Source organism: Accipiter gentilis, chromosome 18, assembly GCF_929443795.1.
Source record: "Accipiter gentilis chromosome 18, bAccGen1.1, whole genome shotgun sequence".
In the NCBI taxonomy this organism is placed as follows: Eukaryota; Metazoa; Chordata; class Aves; order Accipitriformes; family Accipitridae; genus Astur; species Astur gentilis.
The window spans coordinates 17,680,152-17,704,599 of record NC_064897.1 but is presented as its reverse complement, the minus strand read 5'-3'; the positions used below and the strand labels follow the sequence as shown (position 1 = coordinate 17,704,599).

General features: G+C 48.9%; 2 protein-coding genes across 12 annotated transcripts in view; one reads left to right on the top strand and one right to left on the bottom strand.

Moving 5' to 3' along the window:
- Positions 1-72: 72 nt before the first annotated feature.
- DDX11 (DEAD/H-box helicase 11) lies at positions 73-24,447 on the top strand. 6 transcript variants are annotated; one of them, XM_049822656.1, is made up of 29 exons: positions 73-246; positions 490-726; positions 1,095-1,181; positions 2,822-2,979; positions 4,127-4,172; positions 4,717-4,824; positions 5,378-5,465; positions 5,958-6,160; positions 6,736-6,888; positions 6,992-7,038; positions 7,822-7,901; positions 9,204-9,248; positions 9,370-9,437; positions 9,987-10,025; positions 10,508-10,631; positions 11,186-11,323; positions 11,789-11,901; positions 13,256-13,328; positions 13,707-13,810; positions 14,598-14,747; positions 16,686-16,754; positions 16,933-17,033; positions 17,456-17,540; positions 18,049-18,124; positions 18,305-18,459; positions 18,584-18,775; positions 22,001-22,159; positions 23,729-23,881; positions 24,016-24,447. In XM_049822656.1, exons 1-26 carry the CDS (start codon positions 103-105, stop codon positions 18,611-18,613), a joined length of 2,721 nt encoding a protein of 906 aa, XP_049678613.1. In that variant the 5' UTR covers positions 73-102; the 3' UTR covers positions 18,614-18,775; positions 22,001-22,159; positions 23,729-23,881; positions 24,016-24,447. The 6 variants fall into 6 exon arrangements, with proteins under 6 accessions (XP_049678613.1, XP_049678615.1, XP_049678612.1 ...); XM_049822658.1 differs by having other exon boundaries at positions 11,189-11,323; positions 23,729-24,447; XM_049822655.1 differs by having other exon boundaries at positions 23,729-24,447.
- Positions 18,788-24,448, bottom strand: part of WASHC1 (WASH complex subunit 1) — a 46,539-nt gene continuing 40,878 nt past the window's right edge. For all 6 annotated transcript variants that reach the window (XM_049822676.1, XM_049822675.1, XM_049822677.1 and 3 more), the window contains 5 exons: positions 23,115-23,319; positions 22,480-22,644; positions 21,967-22,125; positions 21,225-21,293; positions 18,788-20,628 (listed from right to left, as the gene is read on the bottom strand). In XM_049822676.1, the coding sequence (XP_049678633.1) occupies positions 20,477-20,628; positions 21,225-21,293; positions 21,967-22,125; positions 22,480-22,644; positions 23,115-23,319 (750 nt within the window). In that variant the 3' untranslated portion in view covers positions 18,788-20,476. The remainder of the gene's footprint in view (positions 20,629-21,224; positions 21,294-21,966; positions 22,126-22,479; positions 22,645-23,114; positions 23,320-24,448) is intronic.

Sequence of the window (24,448 nt, the reverse complement as noted above, 5' to 3'; positions counted from 1 at the left end):
GCCCCCGGAGGAGGCGCGGGCCTTCCGCTCGGCGCGGGCCGTCACGGGAAGGGGGCGGGGCGCGTCCGGCGCTCGGTTCGAAGCGGGGCGGCGGCGGGCGGGATGGAAAGCGGGGCGGCGGGCCCTGAGGGGGGCCGGTTCCCCTTCCCCTACACGCCCTACCTCATCCAGGAGCGGTTCATGGCGGCGCTGTACGGCGCGCTGGAGGCTGGCCGCGTCGGGATCTTCGAGAGCCCCACGGGCACGGTGAGGCGGGGCGGCGGCAGCCGCGGCCCGGCAGGGAGCCGGCGGCCGCGGGGAGGACGGAGGGCCCGCTGGGTGGGGAGGGACGGTGGTGGCCGGGGAGAGGGGCCAGGTCTGGGCCCGACCCCGCTCCGGAGGGTCTGTCACCGAGCGGGTCGGCCCTGCGGAGGGGCACGGCTGCCGTGCGGGCGTCGGTGGCGGCGGCGGCGGCGGCGGGAGCCCGGTCGTCTTTATTTTCTGTGGCAGGGAAAGTCGCTGAGTCTTATCTGCGGGGCCCTCTCCTGGCTCCGAGACTTCGAGGAGAAGAAGCAGCGGGAGGAGGCGCGACTTCTGGCGCCTGCGGAGAGCGGGCAGGAGGGGAAGCAGCCGCTGACTCCAGCTGGGCCAGCGCCCCCAGAGAGCAGAGACACCGCCGGGGAACCGGACTGGGTTACGGCCTTTGTGCAGAAGAAGGAAGAGCGGGACATGGTGGACAGGCTAAAGGTGGAGAAACGCTGGAATGCAGGGGATGGGTAAAACAAGGAGGTGTGAGGGTCAGAAAGGCTCACGTCCCGGGCGATGATTGGAAAAACAGGCGAGGCGGACTTTGGTGGTGGTCCTTGTCTTTCACAGGACTTTGTCTCGGCTATGAGGGATGAGGCATTGCCGTGCGGGTTGCGTAAGACAGAAAACTGTATTGCTCTGAACACAGTAATCTGTAACAGGCGTGCGCTCCAGGAGAAAGGGACGGTGTACTGACAATTTTGTTTCAGAGTTAATTTTTTTCTATACCCAGGGCATAAGAAAGTAATTATACCCAGGGTTTCGGTCCAAATACTCTTCATTCTTCCTTCACTCTCCCTTTATTTTAGGAAGAGCAGATCAGGAGGAAAAAGCGAGAAGATCGTCTTGAGAAAATTCGCCATAATGTACAGTTAAAATATGCAGCGAAGAGGAAGGTGAGTTATCTCGCAGAGATTAGAACTTTCTGGTTTGGTTACCTTGAGTGTTGTTCATACTTGCTTACGTCTGCGACTTCACGCTGAATTTTCCAACCTGTCTGTTTGGGGAGCCCTTTGTATTAAGTTGCTGAAATTGGCCATCCAGAATTTTTTATTAGTTTTCTTTTTAAAATACAGATGTGAAAAACAATTTGTGCGTAGAGAATTTCTTGTGACAATGTTTGTGTGTGGACAGAAAGGGCATGTGTTCTGATGGCCTTCTGGCCCTCTGCTTTTGTTTTAAAGGCTTTAATGCTTGGATTTTTATTTTTTTAATTATTTTTTTTTTTGAAAGCTCTCTGTTTTATGAGCATGTGTGAACACTCTGTACTTCTGGAATAAAACCTGTAGAACTGTGATTAAATTTAAGATCATGGGAACAGAAGACCCTCTCAAAAAAGCCACGTCAGGCTTTGGTTGTATTTTGCTCACAACTAGGGAATGGTTGTATTTTTTTACTTTCATTGCAAATGTGATTGTTTTGTTCAGAAATGTCTCTTTTCTACATACAAAAAGTTCACAGATATATTTTCCTGCCGGTTAGATGGGTGAACTGGCCTCAGTACTCTTGTTTCTAAGAGCTTTTTGCTGGTGAGTCAAACTTCCTAAAGATACCCCCTTCAGGTCCCCAAACAGGCAGATTTATTAGGCCGCCAGGCTATTAATTTCTAGTGTGCTCCATCTCAAGGGCTGTGTTTTGGTCAACTCCTGTCAAAAGGGTATGGCAGACATAGCAAAGGTTCAGAGGGGAATGGCAAATAAAAAACAAATGGAACAAAGAACTTTTGTCTATTAAGAGGATGAAGAGTATGTAAAATGAGAAGCATGACAAGAAACAGGAAAGCAAATGAGAGAAATACTACAGAGATTTGGAAAAGCAACTGATTCATCTCCTCTGTAGTGCTCGCTAACTGCATTTTTCATAAATGCCGTGGTAAAAAACTGCTCATTGATATTGGAAAATACTGTTTTCATATTGAAAAAATGAACTCTTCTTTATTAGAACACAAAGTTAATCAGAAAACTATTCTTCAACAGTTTAATGGAATTTTTGTAGAGGGGTAGACCTGTGTTTGCTAGAATAAGAACCACATAACTGGAGAAAAAAAACAGCAAGAGGAGTCTTGTGCTCTGTGTTCTAAAATAGGTGCTGAGTTTATCCTAGCTTTGAGTTAAATGTGGACAGAGTGTTTGGTTATGTCTTTATATGTTTGTTTGGTTGCATTTATTTGCATGCTGTTTTTTCCTCAGGCGCACATCTTTTATGGGCCGCTTTAAGCAACTAATACTGGATTACATGAATATTGTAATTTCAGGATCTATTAGTTCAGTGAGCTTTTTTGCATAGAAGGTTTTTTATATTTCCCCTTCGTATGGTCTGTGAGGGCAACTCTTTGGTTGTTGGTTACAACTGCATTCTGTGGGGCAGAACAGCTTCAGACACCCTTGGTGCCTTTGCTTGTCCTGCTGGGGTTTTACCCAGCAAGCCATTCCCTGTGTTGCGTGGGGGGGACTGTGCTGTCTTCTGACCTGTCCATGGCATAAAGCAATACCTCTCTTTCTGTAAGAGAAATAATGTGATGGTGTGTTCCCTTCAGAGAGGTGAGGAGGATGAGACAAAGCACCTTCTTCAGCTCAGCAAAGAGGTTCTTTCAGAGGGAGCTGGGGTGGATGTTCTAGAGCAGCTGGATCACAATGAGGAGGAGCTGATTCTTGCTGAATATGAGAGTGATGAAGAAAAGAAAGTGGTATCTGGGTAAGGACAGGGACTGAGAGGGTTCCATGCCAAGGAAACATGTCCTGTATCATTTTTGGTTTGCCTTGATTAAAGAGATTTCACCTGTGATTGTGTGCATCTGGAGTTTCTCCCCCATTCAAGCTGTGTAAGGTAGTGGTTGTTCTGGGTGTTTGTTTGTTTGTTTTGGTGGTTTTTTTTTTTTTTTGGGGGGGGGGGGGGGGCGTGTTATTGTTTCATTTTTTTAAGTTTTTGTTAAACTGATCGGAGTGACCTGAAGTGTTTTCTGAGAAAGTGCATCTTTCTTAAAATGTGTGGCAAATGTCCTGCCTTTATCCATGCCTGGTTTCCCAAAGAATGCCTCTGGATGTTGAGTGAGTGACTTGAGATCAAGTTCCTTGCATTAGAAAAGCAAAACCACACTCAGGGCATCAGAGGAAGCTATGAGTCCTGCAGATTAGCACTGGCATCTTTTGATACTCTAAAGGGAGACATGTTCGCATTTCTGAAGACTGAGCTTTAGCATGAAAACCCCATACATGCTTTTCTCTCTCATACATTTGCTTTATGCAGAAAGCCAGAAGCCATACTTCAGCATGAAAAGTCAAGTACATTTAAAATACGAATTTACTAATTAGTATCTACACAGAGCCTTCTGCCTTAAAAATTGCAAAACACTTAACTACTTTGTTTATATGTAGTTTATCAAACATTAAACTGCCGTTGCCTTTGAGGAACTCTATGGCAACTAAATATCTTCCTGAAGCTTTTCTTTATGCAATAGCTTGAGGGTGGTAAATTGTCTTTAAAGGGAAAGTTTTACAAAAATAAATAAATAAGCTCACCGAAGAATAGTATAGCACTGATTAGCTTATGCCTGGGGCTTAGAAGCCCCAGATTTAAAAGAAAAAAAAATAAATTCTTGAAGTTGCTAAAGACAGAGCCCTACAGACATTTTTCTTTTAAAGAGGAGGGCTTGACTTGATTTGTGCACACTTACACTATTCTTAAAAATTTGATTTTTCTTTTACCTCCCGAGTTAAGATCTGAGGCGCTTCTTGAGATGACATAACCATCTCTTTTGAGACCTCTGTCTTGTAGTAGAGCATCATTTGATTCTAACTGTCAGTGATCTGCTGAAAGGAAACTGAGCTTTCTCTTTTCTTAGGCTGGAGGAAGATGACGATGATTTGGAAGAGGAACATGTGACTAAGGTGAGATGAGGAAAGTGAATAGTGCCACCTCATAGAACAGTGTAGGAGTGAGCAGAATTATGGCTTCCTTGCACCCTTCCCAGAGTCATGCGGTACAAAGGATTTAGGAACTAGCATCCAAGAATTGCCAAGTTTGTTGATAATAGCAACCAGTTCTGCTGTGCTGACCTCCTTCTGGACTACACTGGCTGCCTAAGCAGCTTGCTCTGCTAATGCTGCTGAATTTTTGCTGTGGCTTGCTGTAAAAGTACACTGCAAGTAGCAGTTTTTTATTACTCTCCAATGGTGAGTCCCTGTTTTTATGGGGACCTTGGAAAATTAAATGGAAACAAAGGCAAATGCATAGGAGAAAACAAAGATAAGGCTGTTGGCCTCAACAGTTGTAAGTTGACACTCAAACACGTGTCCCTTCCCTTGTATTTTTGAAGGCTTGAGCAAGATTAACCTTGTTGAGGTGCTTGGCTGCTTCCTTGCAGGATTGGTTGTAGGTAGGGGATTGGCGTCCATGTTCCTCTTGTCTTCCCTTTGTTCTTCCTCATTTTAGATTTACTACTGCAGCCGCACTCACTCCCAGCTATCTCAGTTTGTGCGTGAGGTGCAAAAAAGTCCTTTTGGCAAAGACACTCGTCTGGTCTCCTTGGGATCCAGGCAGGTATGTGGTATTGTTTATAAGGGACCAAGAGTGCATGTTAACTTAATGTGAGAGACTTTGTGAGGAGGTGTGTGGATGTGACACCACAGAAGGCATCTCAGGGATTGACTGAATCTCACATTGAAAAACTAAAGCAGTCATAGATCGTGACACAGATCTGTGTGATGTACGTTTTTCTGAGAGCTCTGTTCTGGCCGTCTACCTTTGATGTAAATGCAAAAGTCTGTTTTACCTTTCCTGTTGTGGAATATTACAGATGTCTGAGTTACTGGGAAGGCGCTTCTCTTAGTATTACTTCTGGCAGCACTTTTTAGAAGCTGCTGTGTAGCAGTGAGCCATCTCAGTGCACCTTTTATCATTTTTTTCCTCCTTGCTAAGTTTTTATGGGTTTCGAGCATATTTGTAGCAGTTAGTATGCAAAATGTCTGACCGATAGACTTTTCCATTTCAGAATCTGGCCTGAGATTGCTTTAAAGAAATCTTTTCTTGTACAGCAAAGGGTGCATACGGAGCACTCAGTTCTCAATTACCTTCCTCTCTTTGCATGTCCAAGAATCTATGTGTCAATGAGGAGGTGCGACGCTTGGGGGCTCTCTCGCTCATCAATGACCGCTGCATGGAGATGCAAAAGAACAAACATGGTAGGAACACTTCCAGCCTGGGGAAGCAATTGCTGATAAAACTGGTATGAGAGTCTGGAGATAGTGTGCACTGTCAGTTGGTTCTAGAAAGAGGGTGGTAGGAGCTTGAAAATGGCAAGTTGGAGGAGCAGAGCTAGAGATCCTTCGCGCTTTTACTTTTCTTTACCTCCAGGCTAGGATGCTGACATCTTTTTCTGAGTATTTTCTGAGTGTCTTAAGTTGGTCAGGACTTCTGCAGCAGAATGATACTTGTCTTTGTAACTTGGTACTAGCAATGTTGGAAAATGTCACGTGGCTAAATCTAACTGGCAAGAGTACTGTCCACTGTGGAGATGGAAATGTTACTGCTGAATAATTTTTAAATAGATGATAGGTCAAAAATACACATGACAAAGCCTGCTTTGAAATCCAGCAGGTTTTGCAAAATGTTTTTTTTTTTTTGTAGGCTATCGTGTGTATTGCTCATAGCTTTCTTTTGATTTCTGCTGTTAGAAAAGAAGAGTGATGAAGAGAGTGAAGGGAAGAAGAGACGTGCAAGTCGCACTGTGTGCCCGTTTTATTCCTATGAGCAAATGCAGTTTCTCCGTGATGAAGTTCTAGTGGAAGTGAAAGATATTGAGCAGTTGGTGGCTTTGGGAAAGGAGTCCAAAGCCTGTCCATATTATGGGAGTCGATACGCCATTCCTGCTGCTCAGGTAAGGTGCACATATTTTTAGTGGAATTAATGCCAGGAGCTCTAAGAATAAACCAATTGCCTGCTCCCTCCAGTACTGTTACTCAATATTTTGGGAGTCTGTAAATAGGCTGTGTTTCTGTCAGCTGTAGTTTTGCTGAGAAAGCAAAGGAAAATGAGAATACCCATTTGAAGTTAATAGGGAGGCAGTGAGTATGTCTCAGCATTCTGAAATACTTGAAAGGCTCAATAACTCTGAGGCAATACTGATGCATGAGTGTAATCTTAGCTCTTGCCACTGCTCTTCTTCCTTGCTTGGTTCTCTACTGGAAGATGTGCTTTCAGTGCTTCAGAGGAGATTCAGAAGGTGACCTGAACTGATATGCAGTTGTAGCATAATGATTTCTCTTCAGCTTACATCCCAATGCCTCTCTCAAGCATGTGCTCCTATCTCTCTTCCTACCTTTCCCCTAATAAGAGTAACTTGACTGAATTCTGTGAGGCCATCTGATATGGGCCTTTAATGACCGGTTGAGGAGTGCCCTAAGTTTGTAAGGATGAGAGCTAGAATCAGGGCAGTGTGTGCTTCTCCTGTAGCTGGTGGTGCTGCCCTATCAGATGCTCTTGCATGAGCCTACCAGGAGTGCTGCTGGGATCAAGCTGAAGGACCAGGTCGTAATCATTGATGAGGCCCACAACCTCATAGACACCATCACCTGTATCCATAGTGTGGAAGTCAGTGGCTCTCAGGTGAGTCATAGCCTGGCCTGTTAATCATGAGTGAGCTCTGCATCTAGCAGAGCGCCCTTTCTTGACTCCTTTGTAATAACAGCTCCTTTTTCTGTTCGTTTAGCTGTGCTGTGCCCATTCCCAGCTGTTGCAGTACATGGAGCGATACAGGTGAGGATCTCAGAGGAAAACAGCGCAACAGTGGCAGGCAGTGTGGATGCCATGGCTTGCCTCATGTCTGCAGGGTCTTTCTTGCTTTTTCCCCACTGGAAAGTTATTTGCATTAATCCTTCTGCAGATGAAAAGCCACTTGCTTCATTATCTCTGTCTAGAATCTGTCTAAGTCAGACTCATGGGTCTGGTATTAAGCAGTGAGAAGGGGGATACCCTGAGGATTCTGGCTTTCCCTTATTCTCTCAGTTCCTTTCCCAATATCTCCCTCTAATAGCTCCTGCTTTGTGATGCAGGGTTTCAAAAGATTCAGTCTTTCATGTCTCCCCTTAGTCTTTCATGTGCTGACTGGCATTATGGCAGAGGCGGTAAGCTCTGAGGAGGAGGAAGCTATATGTGAGTTTTGGCTCTGCATCCTGTCATCCCTGCAGTGGTTGATTACTGTGCTCAATGCTAATAACTTTGAATTTGTGGAGCACTACTGCAACAGGGACTTCAGGCATCGCTGCCATTGTAATAAACAAACTAACTAATATGTGAGGAGAAAGGCAATGGTAGGAACAGTGTGAGGTGCATAGGTGAGTGTTCTGGGGTGACCTTAGACAGGATATCCAGAGGTCTATGCCCTGTTACAAACAGGGAGAGTGAGCCTGAAGAAATCATTCTTGGTTCCCGTCTCCCCCAAATGAAGGGGAGTTCAGGTGCTTTTGTTTCTGCAGCTCAGCTGCTTGAGTTACTCTCTGAATATGTTTTGGGGCCTAATACTTGTCTCATTTTTCATAGGAAACGTTTGAAGGCAAAGAACTTGATGTACATTAAGCAGATCCTGTATTTGCTGGAGCGGTTTGTGGCCATGCTGGGAGGTAAGCAAACCTATTTCTGTCTCCAGGGATGCTGATAGGCTCTGAGCTAGTTGGTGCTTCTTCAGGGCACTGTCCTCCTTCCCCCTCTGCAGAGACTGTGGGGAAGTGTTGCTCATGTATAGGTTCAGATGCCAGTAATATTTATTCTCAGGCTGTTTTCTAACGTCGGCATGTTGACTGGTGTCTGCCTGAACCCCTCTCTTTGTTTGACTAGCTGAGGAGTGGCAGATGACATTGTAGTTTGGTAGAGGCAGTTTCCTTCTCTTTCTGTGTGGTTTTCAGATCTGATTTGAGTGGGGACAAAGTAGGATGCTAAGTGAGGAATACAGCAGATATGTGACAGTGATCAGGACAGCACAAGAGCTGCACAGAATAAATCTGCTGGGTCATCTGGTAGCAAGGCCTCTATCTGTGTCAGGCATGCCTCTGCCGAATGAATCTTTCTTGAGTGGTGCTTTCCTTTGTGAGATAATTTTATTTTGCTGTGATTTCAAATCCACTGGAATTTGCAGGGCTTCTTTCCTCTAATGATTTGTTTGCTAGACCTCAGTGTATCTTGAGGACAGCCTGTCATAAGTTCATAAAGAACTTCCTCCTTGCCCAGGGGAAATGCAGCTTTTTGGGGCAGGGTCCTGGTGGTGCTCTCTGCCTTTCTCTCAAATGTATACTTCTCTTCACCCTCTGTTCCTGCCACTCTTCCCCACACTCAGTTAAGTGCTTTCATTAGAAAATGCAGCCTGTGTACAGCTTCATGACTGAGGCTGCAGAAGTGAGATGTGAGGTGAGTGTTAAACACTAGGACATAAAACGCAGTGATTGGCAGCAATTAATCCTGTTCTGGCTGTCGGGGTCTAGGCATGGAGCTGTCCTCAGGTTTTCCCCTCTTCCCAGTCACCTGCCAGCCTATGCGCCTCTCAGCTCCCTGCTGCTGCATTGAGGAGGGGTGATGGATGCATTGCAGTCCCTGTCCCTTCATCTTTACAGCATGATGACTACATAGTGTGTGAGCATTTGTATGCACCCATCCTACCTGCTGCCTCTGCTACAGAAGGAATGTAGGTGGTGTTTCTTAGGATGCAGCAGTACACTTGTCCTACAATGTAGGGCTGCCCTACAGGGGAAATGAAAACTGAGCAGGAGCTGATGTTTTGTCTGTATAGCTACATTTTGCAGGTGTCTAGTTATTTCTTGCAAGGTTTTTGTCCTGGTGCAGTGTCCCTTTCAGCTCAGTTGTTAGTCTCTTGCTTAATTTTGAGACAGACCCATTATAACCCTTTCTTGAATTGGTTTCATGTTTTACAGGTAATGTGAACCAAAATCCTAGCTGTCAGGCAGTTTCCCAAACAGGTAAGACTGGAGTGAACACCTTGGGTATGCAGCCATCAGTCAGGGACATGAGTGTGGGCAGCAAGGGGCTGCAGGCCCAGCAGCTAGTAATTTTTTTCTTCTTTCCTCCGTTTTCTTTCAGGGACAGTGCTAAAATCCATCAATGACTTTCTATTTCAGAGCCAGATTGATAATATCAACCTCTTCAAGGTAATGCAAATATCATTGTCTGCTAGGGCACAGGTGTTGGTGACTGGTTCAAGGTTATCAGGAAGTGTGTTTGAGAGCTGGAAGTAGAGCCAAGGCCCACATGGCAGAATCTGCTTTCTAGCAGATTCTCCCCGACTCCCCAATGTATAGATCTCTTCTGCTGTTGTCTAGATAACAGTGTGTTAAAGCTGGATAGGTGGTCTTGGGGTAGAGGGAAGCAAGCAATTAAACATGTATGAGTGCAGAGGCTGTGTGTAGGCAAAGCTAAACTGTAAGGGTTGAGGATGAAGAAACTATACTATTCCAGTAACCTAACCCATCCCTCGAACCTCCAAACACAGCACCTAAACACAGTGTGTTTCCATTCTAGAAGCAATGCCTTTGTAATAAACTATTGTCTGGGAGGCAACACTCATGAAAAACTGTGCACCCCTCCCCAAGAACACAGCAAGAACAGCAAGTGATATCCCTGCTGGACAGGGATCAAGGGCAGCAGGATGGGAGAAGGGATACTGAATGCCAGTTCATTTTCCTGTCTTCCTCCAACAGGTTCAGCGTTACTGCGAGAAGAGCCTCATCAGTAGGAAGGTACTGCCCCTGAGGCTTTATGGTCAACAGTGTTCAAATGCTGTTTCACACATTGAATTTGAAGTGGAAGATGCAGCAGCTGGGTTGGGAGCTTTTCTTCTCTACCCTGCTCTGCAAGCAAAATGGTTCCTGCAAAAAGCACTCTATGGGCAGATTACCTTTTGCTTATACAGCAAAGAAACATACAACATGGTGTACCACAGTATTCCAGTGGGTGCTAATTCTGTGCTGCTTGGCCTCAAACCTGCCAGCCTGGTAGGCTGCACTGCACTGGAGGAACAACCATCAGAGCCTTGTTTTGGTTTTGATTCAATGGGTGGAGGAAAGTAATGGGAGCTCTGGTCTGTGCTGATAGATTCTGTTTGGGCTGGTTTGTGAACACCTACCAAGGAACTTTATTTGTGGCAGGCCAGCAAACCTGTTTTTATCTTGCCTGATTCCTGCTGTTGGTAGTCTTAGTCCTTCTGGCTTTTGCTTGGCAGCTTTTTGGGTTTATGGAGCGATATGGAGGCCCTGCCGCAGCTGTGAAGACCAACAAGGAGAACCAGAAATTGGCTGGTTTGCAGAACTTTCTTCTGACTCTCCAGCAAGGATCTGATAAAGAGGGTGAGTTCAGGCATCCTCCACTTGTGCACTTGTGTATCTGCAGACAAAGTGAGGATGTGGAACCTGCATCTATCTGCATGAGAAAAGGGGGGAGGCAGATTTGAAGAGATTTGAAGAAAGAGAGACTCCAGAAGCTCTCCTGCACAGATGTTTTTTGATATATCTAAGTAGATGACCTAGGCAACTATATATATGATTAGATGATCTCCTGAGGTCCCTTCCAAGCTGAATGATGATGCGATTCCCTGTTTACACTGAATGCACTCAAGCTTTTCATTGCTGTGACCTGCTGGCTCTGGGACCAGAACTACCATGGGTAGCTCTGTTTAGTGTTGCCAGCTACAAAACCCGGATCTATCTATCTTTTTTTTTTTTTTTTCCTGGCAATGAGACAGAACTTGGGTTCTCTCCTTTATTGGGTCTTTGCTCTCTGCCTGCATATGTAGACTAGGTATCGTGTTCCTGTAGAAAGGACCCATCCATGTTTTGTGCTTAGTCCCTGTCTTCAGAAGTGTGGCCTAAGTTGCCTGCCTCTCCTTTTCTCTTCGGGCCAGCAGGTGCTCCCCAGATCCCTCCCATGGAGGCTGAGAATGAGCAGCTCCGAACTGCCTCTCCATTGATGCAGATTGAAGGGTTTCTCTCAGCCCTGACGAATGCAAACCAAGATGGCAGAGTCATTCTCAGCAGGCAAGGTACTGGAAAAGGCAAGCTGGGGAGAGGTGGCAGGAGTTGCAAGCAGGAAGCTTCACTAGCAGTGAGGGAGGAGATCCTGAGCCTGGGGGAAGCCTGCAGCAATATATCTGTGGTGTCTGTGATGCAGGTTAGCAGGCTTGGTCTGTCTGAGGGTGCTTATGAACCCAAGGAATTCTTAACCAAGGGCATTGGGGCCAGGTTTTGCAGAGCTCTGCTCCCACTTTGGATGTCAATTTTTGTCTTGCAATTTACTGTGTCTTTTCTATGGCTGCAGCAAGATTTGGAAGCGGAAGGTAACCTCCAGGCTGGTATTACCTGCTGCTGCCCCTGGCAGTGTTGAATAGCAAGTCCTTGCTTTGAGAGGTGGGGACCTGCCAGAGTGCCCAGAGCAGGAGGGAGAATCTCTTATATCCCTGACTGTGTGTCACCACTAGCTCCTGATGCTGTTTATCTCCTTTTCCCAGGCACAGTTGGTCAAAGCAGCCTCAAATTCCTCTTGCTGAATCCAGCTGTCCACTTCGCCAAGGTGGTGGAAGAATGCCGTGCTGTAATCATTGCTGGAGGCACCATGCAGCCGGTGAGGGAATAAGGATGCTGTGCTGAGGTGTCGGGAGGTCTCTGGTGCTTTCTGTAAGCAGGCATGGAAAGATAGCAGCTTGGCCCCACTGGGATGTGCTCTTCTTCTTGCTTCCCATGGTGTCGGTGGGAAAAGACCTCTCCTACCTACCTTTTTATCTCCCTGTACAATTTCCCTGCATGAGGTGTCACGTTGCCTGTTGGTGCAAAAAGTAGGTGCGAGGGCACGATTGCCCTTGTCAGCCTTTCTCAGGACGATACAGGCTGAGGCTGAGCTCGTGGTAGGTTGGAACTAGCACAGGTAGTAGTCAGAGGACCTTGAAAAACCATCTGACCTTGTAACCGGACAGGGATCCCACAGGGACCATCCCATAGGGGATCTTTCAGAAAAATCAACACGTCAGTATTGGTACGGTGGCAGGCAGCTTATCATCCCTCTCCTGTTGCTTTAGTGCCCAAGAGACAAGCGTGTTTGTGCTGTAGAGATGCAGTGGGGCGTGTCAGGTATCCCAGCTAGTTACATTTATCCTGTTCCTGGACACCAATGTCCTGAGATTTCCTCTGCTCTTGTGGTGACAAGGCGGGCAAGGAGGGCGTGAAGCGCAGGACCTCCCTTCTGGAAGGCTGCCCTTCCAGCTTTGAACCCTTCAGACTGCAACTGGGAGAGAGGACGTAGTTGCAGTCCAAGCTGTGGTCTGTGCGGCGCTTGGGAGTCCCGGTAACGGGTTTTGGGGCCTGGGGAAGTCTGAAATTGGAGCCCGTTGCGCCAAGCGAGGCTGGCTGGTTCCAGGCAGGGCACCTGCCCGCCCTGTGCAGCAGGGCCACGGCGGGCCCTGGAAGGGGAGCCCCCCGCCCCCTTCACGCCGCCCTCTGCGCTCGGGCCAGCTTGCAGGTCCGCCCCGGGCGCTCGGCCCGGCCTTGGCGGGGGGCAGGCGGGCCGGGCCGGGCCGGGCCGTGCCCCTCGCCCCGGGGCAGAGCGCGGAGCGGCGCGCCGGGGCGGGCGGGCGGCCGGCCGGCAGGGGGCGCCGCCGCTCCTCGCCCGGCGAAGGCGGCCCCGGGCTCGGGGCGGGGGGCGGCCGGGCCGGGGGGCTCTGCGCTCGGCGGCGGCCGCGGGCCGTGGCAGACCTGGAGGGATTTACGCCGGCCCTTCCTCCTTCGGCGCCCCGGGCTCCAGCTCGCCTCCCAGCCCGGGCTTGCGCGCTCAGCGCTCGCACGCCCTTGATTTTCTCATCACGGAGGGAGCTGACCCGCTCTCCCTGCCTCGCCGCTGGTGCTCAAGGAGCAGCAGCAGCGTGGCTGATGCGGTGTCTTTTGGGACGCTGGTGCTTTACCCCTCTTCGGCTTCTGGTTCGTAGGTGGCTGATTTCCGAGAGCAGTTGCTGTCCTGCGCTGGTGTGGACCCTGCGCGCGTGGTGGAGTTCTCTTGTGGTGAGTGTGCCGGGGTGGCGGGGAGGGGTCATAATCGGTCTCTGCGAGACCCGAGCGTTGCGCTTTGGCGCTGTTTGTCAGCGCTCTAAGCAACACGGCATCTTTCCCAGAAGTCATGGCAGCAAAGGGGTGCCATGCTAGTTCCCTTCCACTCTGAGCTTCCTCAGCGGTCTCGGCCAGTATCAGCAGGCAGCGTGCCGTGCCTTCTTCCCAGGGGCTCAGGGAACGGAAGGCAGAGCAGCCGAGTGACTTAGGCACTTTGCCTTAGCCAGGCAAACGTGTGCCTCTCTCGCTGCACGCAGGTAGAGCTGAAGAGCTAGTGGGATTTGTGCCAACAGCAGTGATGTTGGCTCTCACTACTTTGTTTTTTGTTTCTAGGACATGTGATTCCTCCAGAAAACATTTTACCCATAATTCTCTGCAGTGGCCCTTCCAACCAGCAGCTGGAGTTTACCTACCAGAAGAGAGACCTGCCTCAGATGGTCAGTCTTTCCTTTTTTTCCCTTCCCTGGTATCTCTTTTTTGCTTCACGTGCTTGTGTTTTGTAGGACAGTGTGTGCCCTCTGTTTGAAAGGTGGGCTGAGCAAAAGCCATGGCAAGGGAAATCCATGGGATTTGAAGCAGGTGTATTGCCAAGTAATTGGGAAAGAGTAGCAGCAAAAGGGGTTTTGAGCTACCTGCTCACAGACGAGGAATGCTAGCAACTCCTGTTTGGCTGTACTGAGATCCTGCGTTTGTGTGCTGGGCATCAGAAGGAGATTTCTGACTCTGCTTCACAGTTTGAAGGGCTCAGTGACAGTGGAATGTGGCAGACCTGCAGAGTGCAGCCCAAGCCATAGGGGTGGCAGCAGATGTTTCTGCCCTTTTTCCTTCTTTCTTTGGTGGGCCAGTAAGCACTCAAGGCCAGACACCAGATCTGCTCTGCCCCTGCTGAATTTCCACCAGTTGTGCTAGCTAGCTCTCCACACCTGTTCTAGTGAGACAGGTCCCATCCACTGGGACCACGGACATAAACCCTGCGTTCCTGAATGACCACTGCTCCACGGCAGTAACAGAAACCCTGGATTAGGAGGAGAGGCCAAGCTGTGAAGAGCTTTTTGGTGATGCCCAGCTCTCCTAGAGAGCTCTCTTAGACCTGGCATGTTTCCCACGTTTTTCCTCCCCTAAGGCATGTTATAGGGAAAGTGTGATTCTGGGATTGAGCACAGAATTGGAGTGGCGTTAGGTGGAGCTCCTGTCAGCTGCAATATGCTCTTGTCTCTCTTGCAGATGGATGAGACAGGTCGAATCCTTTGCAACCTGTGCAACGTGGTCCCAGGGGGTGTGGTGTGCTTCTTCCCCTCCTATGAATATGAGAAGCAGGTGTATGCACACTGGGAGAAGACGGGGCTGCTCACCCGCCTGGCAACTAAGAAGAAGGTAATTATGCAGCCAGGGGCAGTTGGTACTTTAAATGGAGGTTTCAAAAATCAAACAATTATCTATGCATTACAGGCCTCTCTTGCTGAGTTTTTCCTCATATTCTGCACAGCAGAGCAGAGCGGATGTTTATCTAGCCAGTCCCTCCAGTAATGAATAAATGATACTTCCCGGGCGGCTGATCACTGAGCTGGGGTCTAAATTAGATTAAATGCGGCTATAGGTTCTTTAAGTGCACAGTCTGTGTAGTGGCCATGGGGGAGACAATCTTTGCTTTCCATAGCCAGCAAGCTTGTTCCCATGTGGCTGGGGGGCTGTTCAGGTTCTCTTACAGGGAGTTTGTTTTTTCCAGGCTCAGCTATGTCTCCCTTGAACACAGACCAGCACAACTAAGGGCTAGGCAGAGTGGCACCAGACTGCAGTTCATAGGACAAATGGTGGGGTTTTTTCCTGGTAGAAGTGCCGAGATGAGAATTTAAAGACTAGCAGTGGTGACTCCTGTTGAAGAAGTGGTGAGAAACATTAAATAGGGACATCACTGCAAATGTAAAATTTTTGCAATGACTCTCAAGTATTTGAAGGTTGAGTATTGATGGTCAGGCAGTCTGACTGTCTCAGGGTGTGGGGCAGAGATCTTGGATCATGTGCCAGGGGAAAAAAACCAAAAAAGCATTACGTATACCCTGGCTGTGACTTCCATCTACCAAAAGCTAAATAACTTACCACATGGATTAGGAGAGCACAGTCCCAGATATTTCACAGCCCTTGGTGCAGGCATTCTGGCATGTGGATCTGCCTGTAGGTTTTTGTGGTGGAAGCATTATGCTTCAGCTTCTCCATGTGTTTGTACAGCTGTCACTCATAGTGCCTTTCAGGTGTGTTCTGTCAGGGTCCCAACAGTCTGCCTGGTGCCTCCAAGGCTTTGTGCCACAAGCACACAGCTAGCTCTACCTTTCAACTCTGATTTGTTCTTGTTTGGCCTTTGCAGTCTCCAGCAAATTGGATATGCATTAGCAAAGCAATTTGGTAGAAGTGCAGCAAGTGTGACTTTCAGCTGCCCACACACAAGATCATATCATAGCAGAGGAAGGTTAAAGTCTTTCCTGAGGTGGCTGTGGTGAGATCACACTGAAATTATATATAAATTACACAGGGAAAATTAACTGCAGTCAGAGGATTAAATAGCTACTGTAATAAGCTAAACAGTTTTGACTTATATTTGTAATTAATTGCCAGTTATTTTTCTAGTGAAAGACTGATTCTGGGTGGTAAAATTTGATAGTGCTTCTTGCTAATCGAGACAAAATACATCCTTTAGGTTCTCTACTGTCACAGGAAAGACAGATGTACCTCTTGTTTACTAGGAAAACAACTTGTGATTTAGGCCAAGGTGCAGCATCTATCAAAATGCAGGCACTTTCAGTAACTAATTAGGCATGCTAGAATAACATAAAGAAATATTACTTTATGTATGCTTTGCATAAAAAACTAATTTATTCACTGGACAACGGAAGCTATTACTTGGAATTAACTGGTGATTTGAATTGATTGGTCCTGCCACTGTCCTCCAAGATCTTGCAGCTGGAGGGTCTCCTCATTCCACTGCACATTCATTCATAGGTGCAAGAGGTGCACATTGCTCTCGTGCCTTTCAGCTCTCAGATTACTTGTAACTTCTTGCAGAATTAGACAAGTATGCCAAAGCTGAAAGGGAATGTTGGAGGGGCAGGAGCAGCTGCTGCTCCCTTCAGAGCCCAGTTGAAAGTGCTGTAGTAAGTACGCAGCACATTTCCAGAGTGGAGGGGAAAGGTGCTGGTCAAGTTGTTTTTTCATGCAATTTGCCCTTTCCTGATCTTAGTTCCATATGCTGTTTAATGGCATGGGAGTAAAATGATTTGCTTTCCTGTTGCTGCAACTGATGCACTGTGCCTATGACAGATCTTTCAGGAGCCTAAGAAAGCCAACCAGGTCGAGCAGGTGCTGGTGGAATATGCCAAGTGCATAAAGGTAAGCTGAGCTGGCAGACTGGTGAGAGTGTGGCACCCCAACTGCGTATGGGAGTGCTGCTAAAGGGGGCATTACCGCTTTTAACAAGGAAAGAGGGCTCTAGCCCAGGTGTGGGAGTGTTTCTGAAGCACAGAGATCTTCCCTACTCTAGTTTAAGTTGCTGGTCCCTCTTCTGCAGCGCTGCAGCCAGGCAGGAGGACAGATGACAGGGGCCCTGCTGCTTTCTGTAGTTGGAGGCAAAATGAGTGAAGGGATCAACTTCTCTGATGACCTGGGAAGGTAAGGTGGCTGTTCCTTGGAAGGTGAGCACTGGGCTTGCAGTGTGGTGACTCCAAGTGGGATGGACATGTCAGTATTTGCATAGATAGAAAATCCTGGGGAGCACATGGCTTGGGCTGATGCTTAAACCAACAGGACCAAGTCTGCTGGGTGGTATAAAAGCCACTTGTCCAGACTACTTTTCATGCGAGTAATGCAGTTAGGTTTGCTGTGCTAGATAATACCTTGTTCTGGCACCCTGAATCCCTCTGCGGCTTTCCTTTCAGAATGTGCTTGTCAGACTGCTGTGCTTTATTGTCGCCTTTGGTTTTCAGGGTTGGCTGTCTTTCAGGGGTGCACTGACCTCTAATTTATCAGTCTATTGGCAAAGTGCTCTAGGATGAGACATTAAGAATAATGCAGTCCTCCCTTATCCCTTGCAGGTGTGTGATTATGGTGGGAATGCCTTACCCCAACATTAAATCTCCAGAGCTCCAGGAAAAAATGACTTGGCTTGACAAAACAATGGTAACAGGGACACGCCTCTGCTTGTTTCACTTCTGCTTTTTAGTATTAACTTTCCTCCCAGTATGTGAGTCCCAGGGCTGCCTTCGAAGATTTTTTTATTATTTTTTTTTTTTCTTTGAGCTTGCCCTCATTTCCCAGACTGCGTAGTATCAAGAGCACAGCCCTCTCCACACTGCATGTGTACAGGTGCCCTAAATACAGGGAAACAGCTTAGTGGAGGGAAACACCACTGGGGCTCGCTGGGAGCTCCGAGTTCCAAGGGGAACTGGGCAGATGGGTACAAGTTTGCTGCCTTCAACGGCCTTGGGCTGGCTCTTTGTGAATGCTCAACAGAGTTTTCTGACTGCAGCCTTTCTTCTGTCCCTCCCTACTCTCAGCTTGGGGTCTGCTTGGCCACCCACTCACTCTGCAGGAGTAAAAGCATTTGCTTCACTTACTTTGTCATTAAGATTCCCTAGTTTGATTCACATCTGCCTCATGTTCAGTCTTACCTATCTCTCCTTTCCAGCCCAGAGCTGCTGGCCAGGCACCTAGCAGAGTGCTGATTGAAAACCTGTGCATGAAGGCAGTAAACCAGTCGATAGGTAATTCATCCTTCCTTGGACAGGCTGGGGGATATGAAATGTGACTGCAGTGAAGTAGGAGGGTGGGAAAAAGCATGCATTACCAATCAGTCTAAGTACAGATGATGGGAACTTGAGCTTCCTTGCCTGAGAACAAACACCTGAGTGGGCCATTTTAATGTGGTTGTATACTCTGTACAGGCAGAGCCATTCGCCATCAGAAGGACTTTGCAAGCATCCTGCTCCTGGACCACAGGTACGCACGCCCTGCCATCTTTAACAAACTGCCGCAGTGGATCAGGGAGAGAACCCAGGTGAAACCTGCCTTTGGATCAGCTTTTGCAGAGTTAAGAAAGGTCAGAACTAGTATCTTATGTACTGCTTCCAAAACTGTTTCCCACTGTACTCATCTGTACTTTTCTCAAACTTTCACTTTAGAGTAAGGCCAGGGCCAAACTGTCTGGTTTTGTGTGTTCCTAGTTCCATCGAGGGAAATCGGATGCTTTGTGATGTGGACCAGAGACCAGGCTGTAGGTCAGCTCTGTGAGCTACACCTCTGAAGAACACCCAAAGCAACACAAGTTCCTGCTTTACTGTACCAGGGAGTTTGTGAATCTCCACCTTCTGCCTCCTTTGTGGATGTTTGCTGTTCAGTATCTGAGCGCTATGATGGTAAGGCAGCCTTCAGCACCATAACCAGGAGGGAAACTGGTTGTAGGTCTGAGGCAGGTTCCTATTTGTTTACAGCTGTTAAGGTTTTATTTAAATTGATTAAATATTTTCAACCCAAACACTTAAGTATGGGGAGTGTAATTATTTTGACTGAACACATATATCTGCTTTTTCCCCATCAACAACCAAGTGTAGGGGGTTTGATGACCAATGAAAATACAGAGCTTTTCACAAGAATTGTGAACTATCAGGCCATTAGTTTGTGTCATGTTCTAATTACACAGTCAGACTGGTAAGACATAGGGCAGCTATAGGTAACGTTTCTTATCCCCTTCTTTCTACCTTGCTTCAAGCAGTCAATAGATTAAAGCAGCAGTTCATTCTTTCAACAGGAATAAGGATACGGCCATAATATAGTGCAGCACTTCTTTGCTCATGCTTAAGCACAGGATTGCTCTGCCTTTTTTACTGCCTATGTTTCTGAATTCAGAGTAACTTTCTGTGGAAAATGGTAAAACCTTCTTTTTACTTTTTTTTTTTTTTCTTAGTGTAACTTTCCTGGGCTTCTTTCCTATGTCAAGGGTCAGTGCTGGAGGGCAGTGATAACAACAGGGACAGCTATGTAATCCCACAGCTGTCCCCAGCTCTTTGTCATCCTGAGCAGGTCTCTTCCCAAGAGCTTCTTTTGCCTCCTTGCCAGTTTCAGCAGCTGTATGCTACCTCTCAAGGCTCTTCACAATGAAGAAAGGACTTATAATTAGATACAGAGCTGGTACCCACTCCCTGTATGTTAATTAGACCCACAGGGAAAGAAACAGCTGCTTCTGAGAAACTTCCATTGTGGGTCTCCTGCCCCTTCAGTGGGTACAAACCCTACTGTCTGGTACAACCTCTGCCTTAACCCCAGTGAAAGCAGCAGCAGGGGTGGGGGGCACCTGCTTGTAACAGCTGGGGCCCTGTGGCTGGTGGTGGTGGTGTGTAAGGCTAGCCCCTGCCTGAGATGGGAGTGGACAGCTGGTCTCCCCCTTAATAGATGCTTAATTGAGCACACTTCCTGCTTTTACCAAAGTGAAGGCTGCAAGGACCTGCTTCCTTCAACTTTATTGAAACGTTTTCAGACAGCAACAGGCAAAGAATCTCCATAAGCCAGATAGAGGAAGAAACCATCACGTACAGAGGCATCAGGAATTAGATGCCTGTGAAGGGACACGCACACTCATTCTCTCTTCTAGCAACAACCAAGCAAACAGGAGCTGCAGCAAGCAAGCAGCAAGGAGACAAATGAGGCAAGGGCTGTTTGCCTGCAAGAGATGCTTTTGTAGTCATCACCAGTCACATTAGGAAAGACTGAGAGCCCTTTAAATCAGGAGCAAAGCTAGTTCTGATCCTCTGAGCACAGGCTGCTTGACTGCCCACCAGCTCAGGCAGGATTTATTGCACCAGCATGAGCCACAGCAGCATTCAAAATGGAATGTAGTATTTGAGGTGAATAGCAGACAGCAGAAGAAAAACCCTCGTTGATAACTATAACCTCAGCTGTGGTTAGTTCATGTTGCTCCTGCTCCTCTTCTAAAAGAAATGACAGGGTCCCCCACAACTATGCCAGTGCCCACCCTCCAGGAGGTACTGCCCCAGGCTGGGGTCTCCCAGAGGTGCTTAGTTCAAGAGTCCTGGGATTCACACATGCTCAGCTGACCCCATCTATGACTCCCAGTCATCCTCATCCTCCTCACCTATGGGCTGCTGTGGGGGTGGGAGGGGTGGTATTGAGTCCGACATACGAGCAAAGGCACCAGCAGGACTTCCAGGAGCATCAGGATTTCCGGAGGCTCCAGGCCCCTTCCCTGAAATACCTGCGAGGGAAGGAAAAGTGCCAGTGAGTGACATCTGGGCACTAGAGAACACAGAGGCTCAGGAAGGGGAAAAACCATGCCTTGTACCACTGCTCCCAGCACCCAGGTGACCCAGGCAAGCAGAACAGCCAACATGCTTAAATATCACCACAGCCTGGTGCCAAGGGCTCATTTAACTAAAGCTCCACCTGAGCAAGTCCATGTCCTCCTCCACCCTGTGGCCAGACACTGAGGGGTGACACTGGCCCTAAATGCCCCAGATACCTGCCAAGGCCTTGGGGCAACTTAGGTTGCCCCCCACAGGCGAGGGCCTAGCTGCCCCAGCACTGCATTAAAAAAGACACTGCTGCCCCTTCCTCACAGAGTCCATCCTCTGCCTTAGACACACAACCTCCTTCAGTGCCTCCAGCTGGACTTGAGGTGGACATTCCTCTGCTCACCCTTTGTAAAGACACTCCCACCCGCATTGTGGCACACTTGCCAGGGAAAGTGTCTCTGTTCCTGTTTCTAGGGCTGTGGTGGACACAAGCGAGGTGCCAGAAAGTGCTCTCCCTCTTTCCTAGGGGGAAGGAGCAGGCCACCCTGCAGGACAGTACCTTTGCGCCTCAGCACCAGTTTGTTGAAGAGATCTGACATCAAATCTCCACCTTGTCCTGTAGCTCTCACTGAAACAGAGCAAAACAAGTCAGACAAGAAGTGTCAGACAAGAATAAGTGTCAGTCTGAACCTAGCACTATGGCAAAAACATTCTCCTGCAATACTGCCTTCAGATTAAAGAAAAAAAAAACACAAACAAACCTCTGATCTTGTATCACACCCCTAATCTCTCCCACTATAGTCCAGTTTCAGGTCAGGAAAACACCAGGCACCGCAGGGTAACATCATCTTCGGGGGAAATCCAAGAGTGGAATTTCTTGAGGGACAAAAAGGGCTGGGCATTTGCAGTCTCGTTCTGCCATACGAGCTCCGTCAGAACTCTCCCCAGCTACCTAAACCAACGTGCTCAAACCAGCTCGGCCCTGCCCCTCTTGGCCCCAGGCTTTCCTTTGTGTGTCTGCCCCCATGCAGCACACAGGGCATGCATAGAAGTTTCACAAGACAGAGCTGGTCTCCCTCAAGAACACGAATACCCTTCTGGCAGATGGGGTTTAGCAAGTTCACAGAGCTTTGGCTGAATGGGAAAACCCCGAGACCTACACCAGCCTATAAGGAGAGACACCACCTTTCCACTCTGTATATTCACTGCGCTCCTGGCTTGCCCATCTCTCCCAGAACTACACCCCCCTCAGCCTGGGGCAGAGAGCAAGGAAGATCGGTTCTGCCAAAGAGCCTCAGCACCTTGTTCTTGTTCCTTCTGCTTCTTCTTCTCCAGCTTCCTCTCCTTGACACTGCGGAGGTTGGCCTTCCCAATGCCACCGGCCTGGCGGATGGACTCCAGGAGACTGGCACGCCCAGTAGAGGGGTTCACCACCTCTTTCGGGGCTCCCTGGACTGAAGCTGCAGGGACAGGAAGGACAGGCAGCAGCCACAGGTCAGTGCACCAGCTACAGGCCCAGCCAAATTCCTATGGAAAGGGCTGCTCTGATACCCCTCCAGCTTCTGCTCAGGGCTGTGACCCAGGCCCAGCCACCTCTTAGTGACAGGCTTGCACTCAGCCCAGCCAGCAGAAGCCCTGCCGAGGGGGAACTGAAGGCTTGCAGCTCCCAGGCAGGCAAGAGCAGCTTCCCCTCCCACTGCAGCTTCCCTCCTCTGCCGGAAGGCTGGGAAGCCACAGGGAACCAACCAAGGACATGGGCTGAAGCCAAGGAGTCAGATTCTGCTGGGGAAGCTGTGGAGATGCCCAGCCCTTACCTGCAGGCACTGCATTGCTGCTCTCCTCGCTCGCTGTCCGGGCTGGCTCAGAGGGAGCTGTGGGCTGGGGCAGGGGTGGTGGAGGAGGCACAGTAGTTGGCATAACAGGAGGCGGTGGTGGAGGTGGTGGTGGAGGAGGTGGCAATAGCTCAGCATCTTGAAGGTCTGAAAGATGAAAGAAGTTGCATCTGGAAGTGTCACAGAGGACAGCACACTGAGAGCTTCAGCTCAGAGCTTCGCATGCCTCAGTGGCAACAGATCAAAGTCCTCAGCAGGCACCGTGCAGCAGAGCACTCCAACCCTGCAGCATCTCTTAACAGCAGGCAGGGCCAAGGCAGAGTTTGAGATTCCCCTACTCTGCCCTCCCCAGGGCATCCCACCAGGCTGCTGGGAGTCCAGTCCTTGCATACTGCCCTCCCTCCTCCCTAGCCATGGAGGGGTGGGGATGTGAGGGGCCTGGAGTCTGGCCAGTGCTTGAGCAGGGTGCAGCTTTGACTCAGGCCCAAGCGCAAGCCAGAGGTATCTCCAACATCCATCTTGAAGTCTCCACCAAGTGACTTTCTGCCTTGTCTCCACCTTCTAGCAATCCCTACCTTCCTCCTTCACGGGGTCCTGGGAGCAGGGATTGCAAATACCTGGTTGCAAAGGCTCCGCTGATTCAGTGTTGAAAGTGGGCAGCTCTGGAATAGCACTGCTAGGGGCAGATGGTGCGATGCCAGGGCCCAGATCAGCGCTGTACATGAGATCTGCAGCAATTCCAGGCAGGTCTGGCAGGTAGGACGGCACATCAATCTCAGGGACCTGGCCCAGATCTGGCACATAGAAGTAATTTTCAGCTACCTAAAGGAAACCCAAAAACAAAAAGATAAGGCAGTGACTATGCACTTGCTTTCCCTTGCAGCAAGCAGGGGAACTGTAGGGAACATCCTGGGTGACAGTCAGAGCCGGACTTGTGTGCCTTAGTACAGTGGCTGCCCATCAGCTACCCCTGCAACTCTGTGCTCTTGTCCTGTAGCAGCTCCCCGTGCTTGGAGGCTTGGAAAAGGCAGGCTGCAGGAGGAGGAAGAGGTGCAGGACTCTTCCTAGTTTCTTGCAAGTGGACACTACCCTCCCCTGAGGGTAGCCTTTTGCAGCCTACATAGGGCAGTCCCTTCTTCTCCAGAAGAGAATGGTGCCTGACCCACTTCTGAGATTTAAAATGCAGGAGAGCACAAATACTTAGAGGTTTGGTTTTGTACTTAACACACAGGCAAAACAGTACCACAGGTGCACTGTGAATAACGGGCTTTGTTTGCTACACACGCTGCTATCTCCTCTGGTACAACATGATGAGCAAATGGCTCCCAGGCTTCTTTCTCCAGCCCCGAAACACATATTCAACCACATGCCAGCAAAGCTCCAGGTATGGCCACTATGAGGTGCTGGGGATAAGGTGAGTTACATGTTGGGGCAGCTGGGTTGGTGCACTGCCTGCCCCACGCCCACACAAAGCACAAACCCTTTCCTCATGCTGGCTGGTCCTTCTGTTTGCACCAGCAGGCTTCCCTTCCCAGCAGGAATGACAGGGCACAGGCCTCCTCCCACGCACCTTCCAGCCATGGCACCTCACCTTCACATTCCTCACAAGGCTCAGGAGTTAGCACAAGGGGGATTGTCAAGTGATGGAACCTCCAAAACCCTCTAGAGCCCTGAGGCCTAGCAGTAAGGTGAATCGATATTACATTGCTCTTCTCACACCACCCAGCCAATGGCTTGAGCAGAGAGAAACACCTGCCAAGTTTGAGGGGTTTGTGTCATCCATCAAGCCCAAACCAGGAGTTCAAGCTCAAAAACGGGCAAGGTCCTTCTGATAAGTGAGACACCCTGCAGCCCCATAAGGGCTCTGCCCTCTACTCTACAGAAGCCCTCTCCTCTCAGAATGCTGAGCACAATCCCCTGAAGGGGAAGCAGCTACATCCCACAGCTGTAT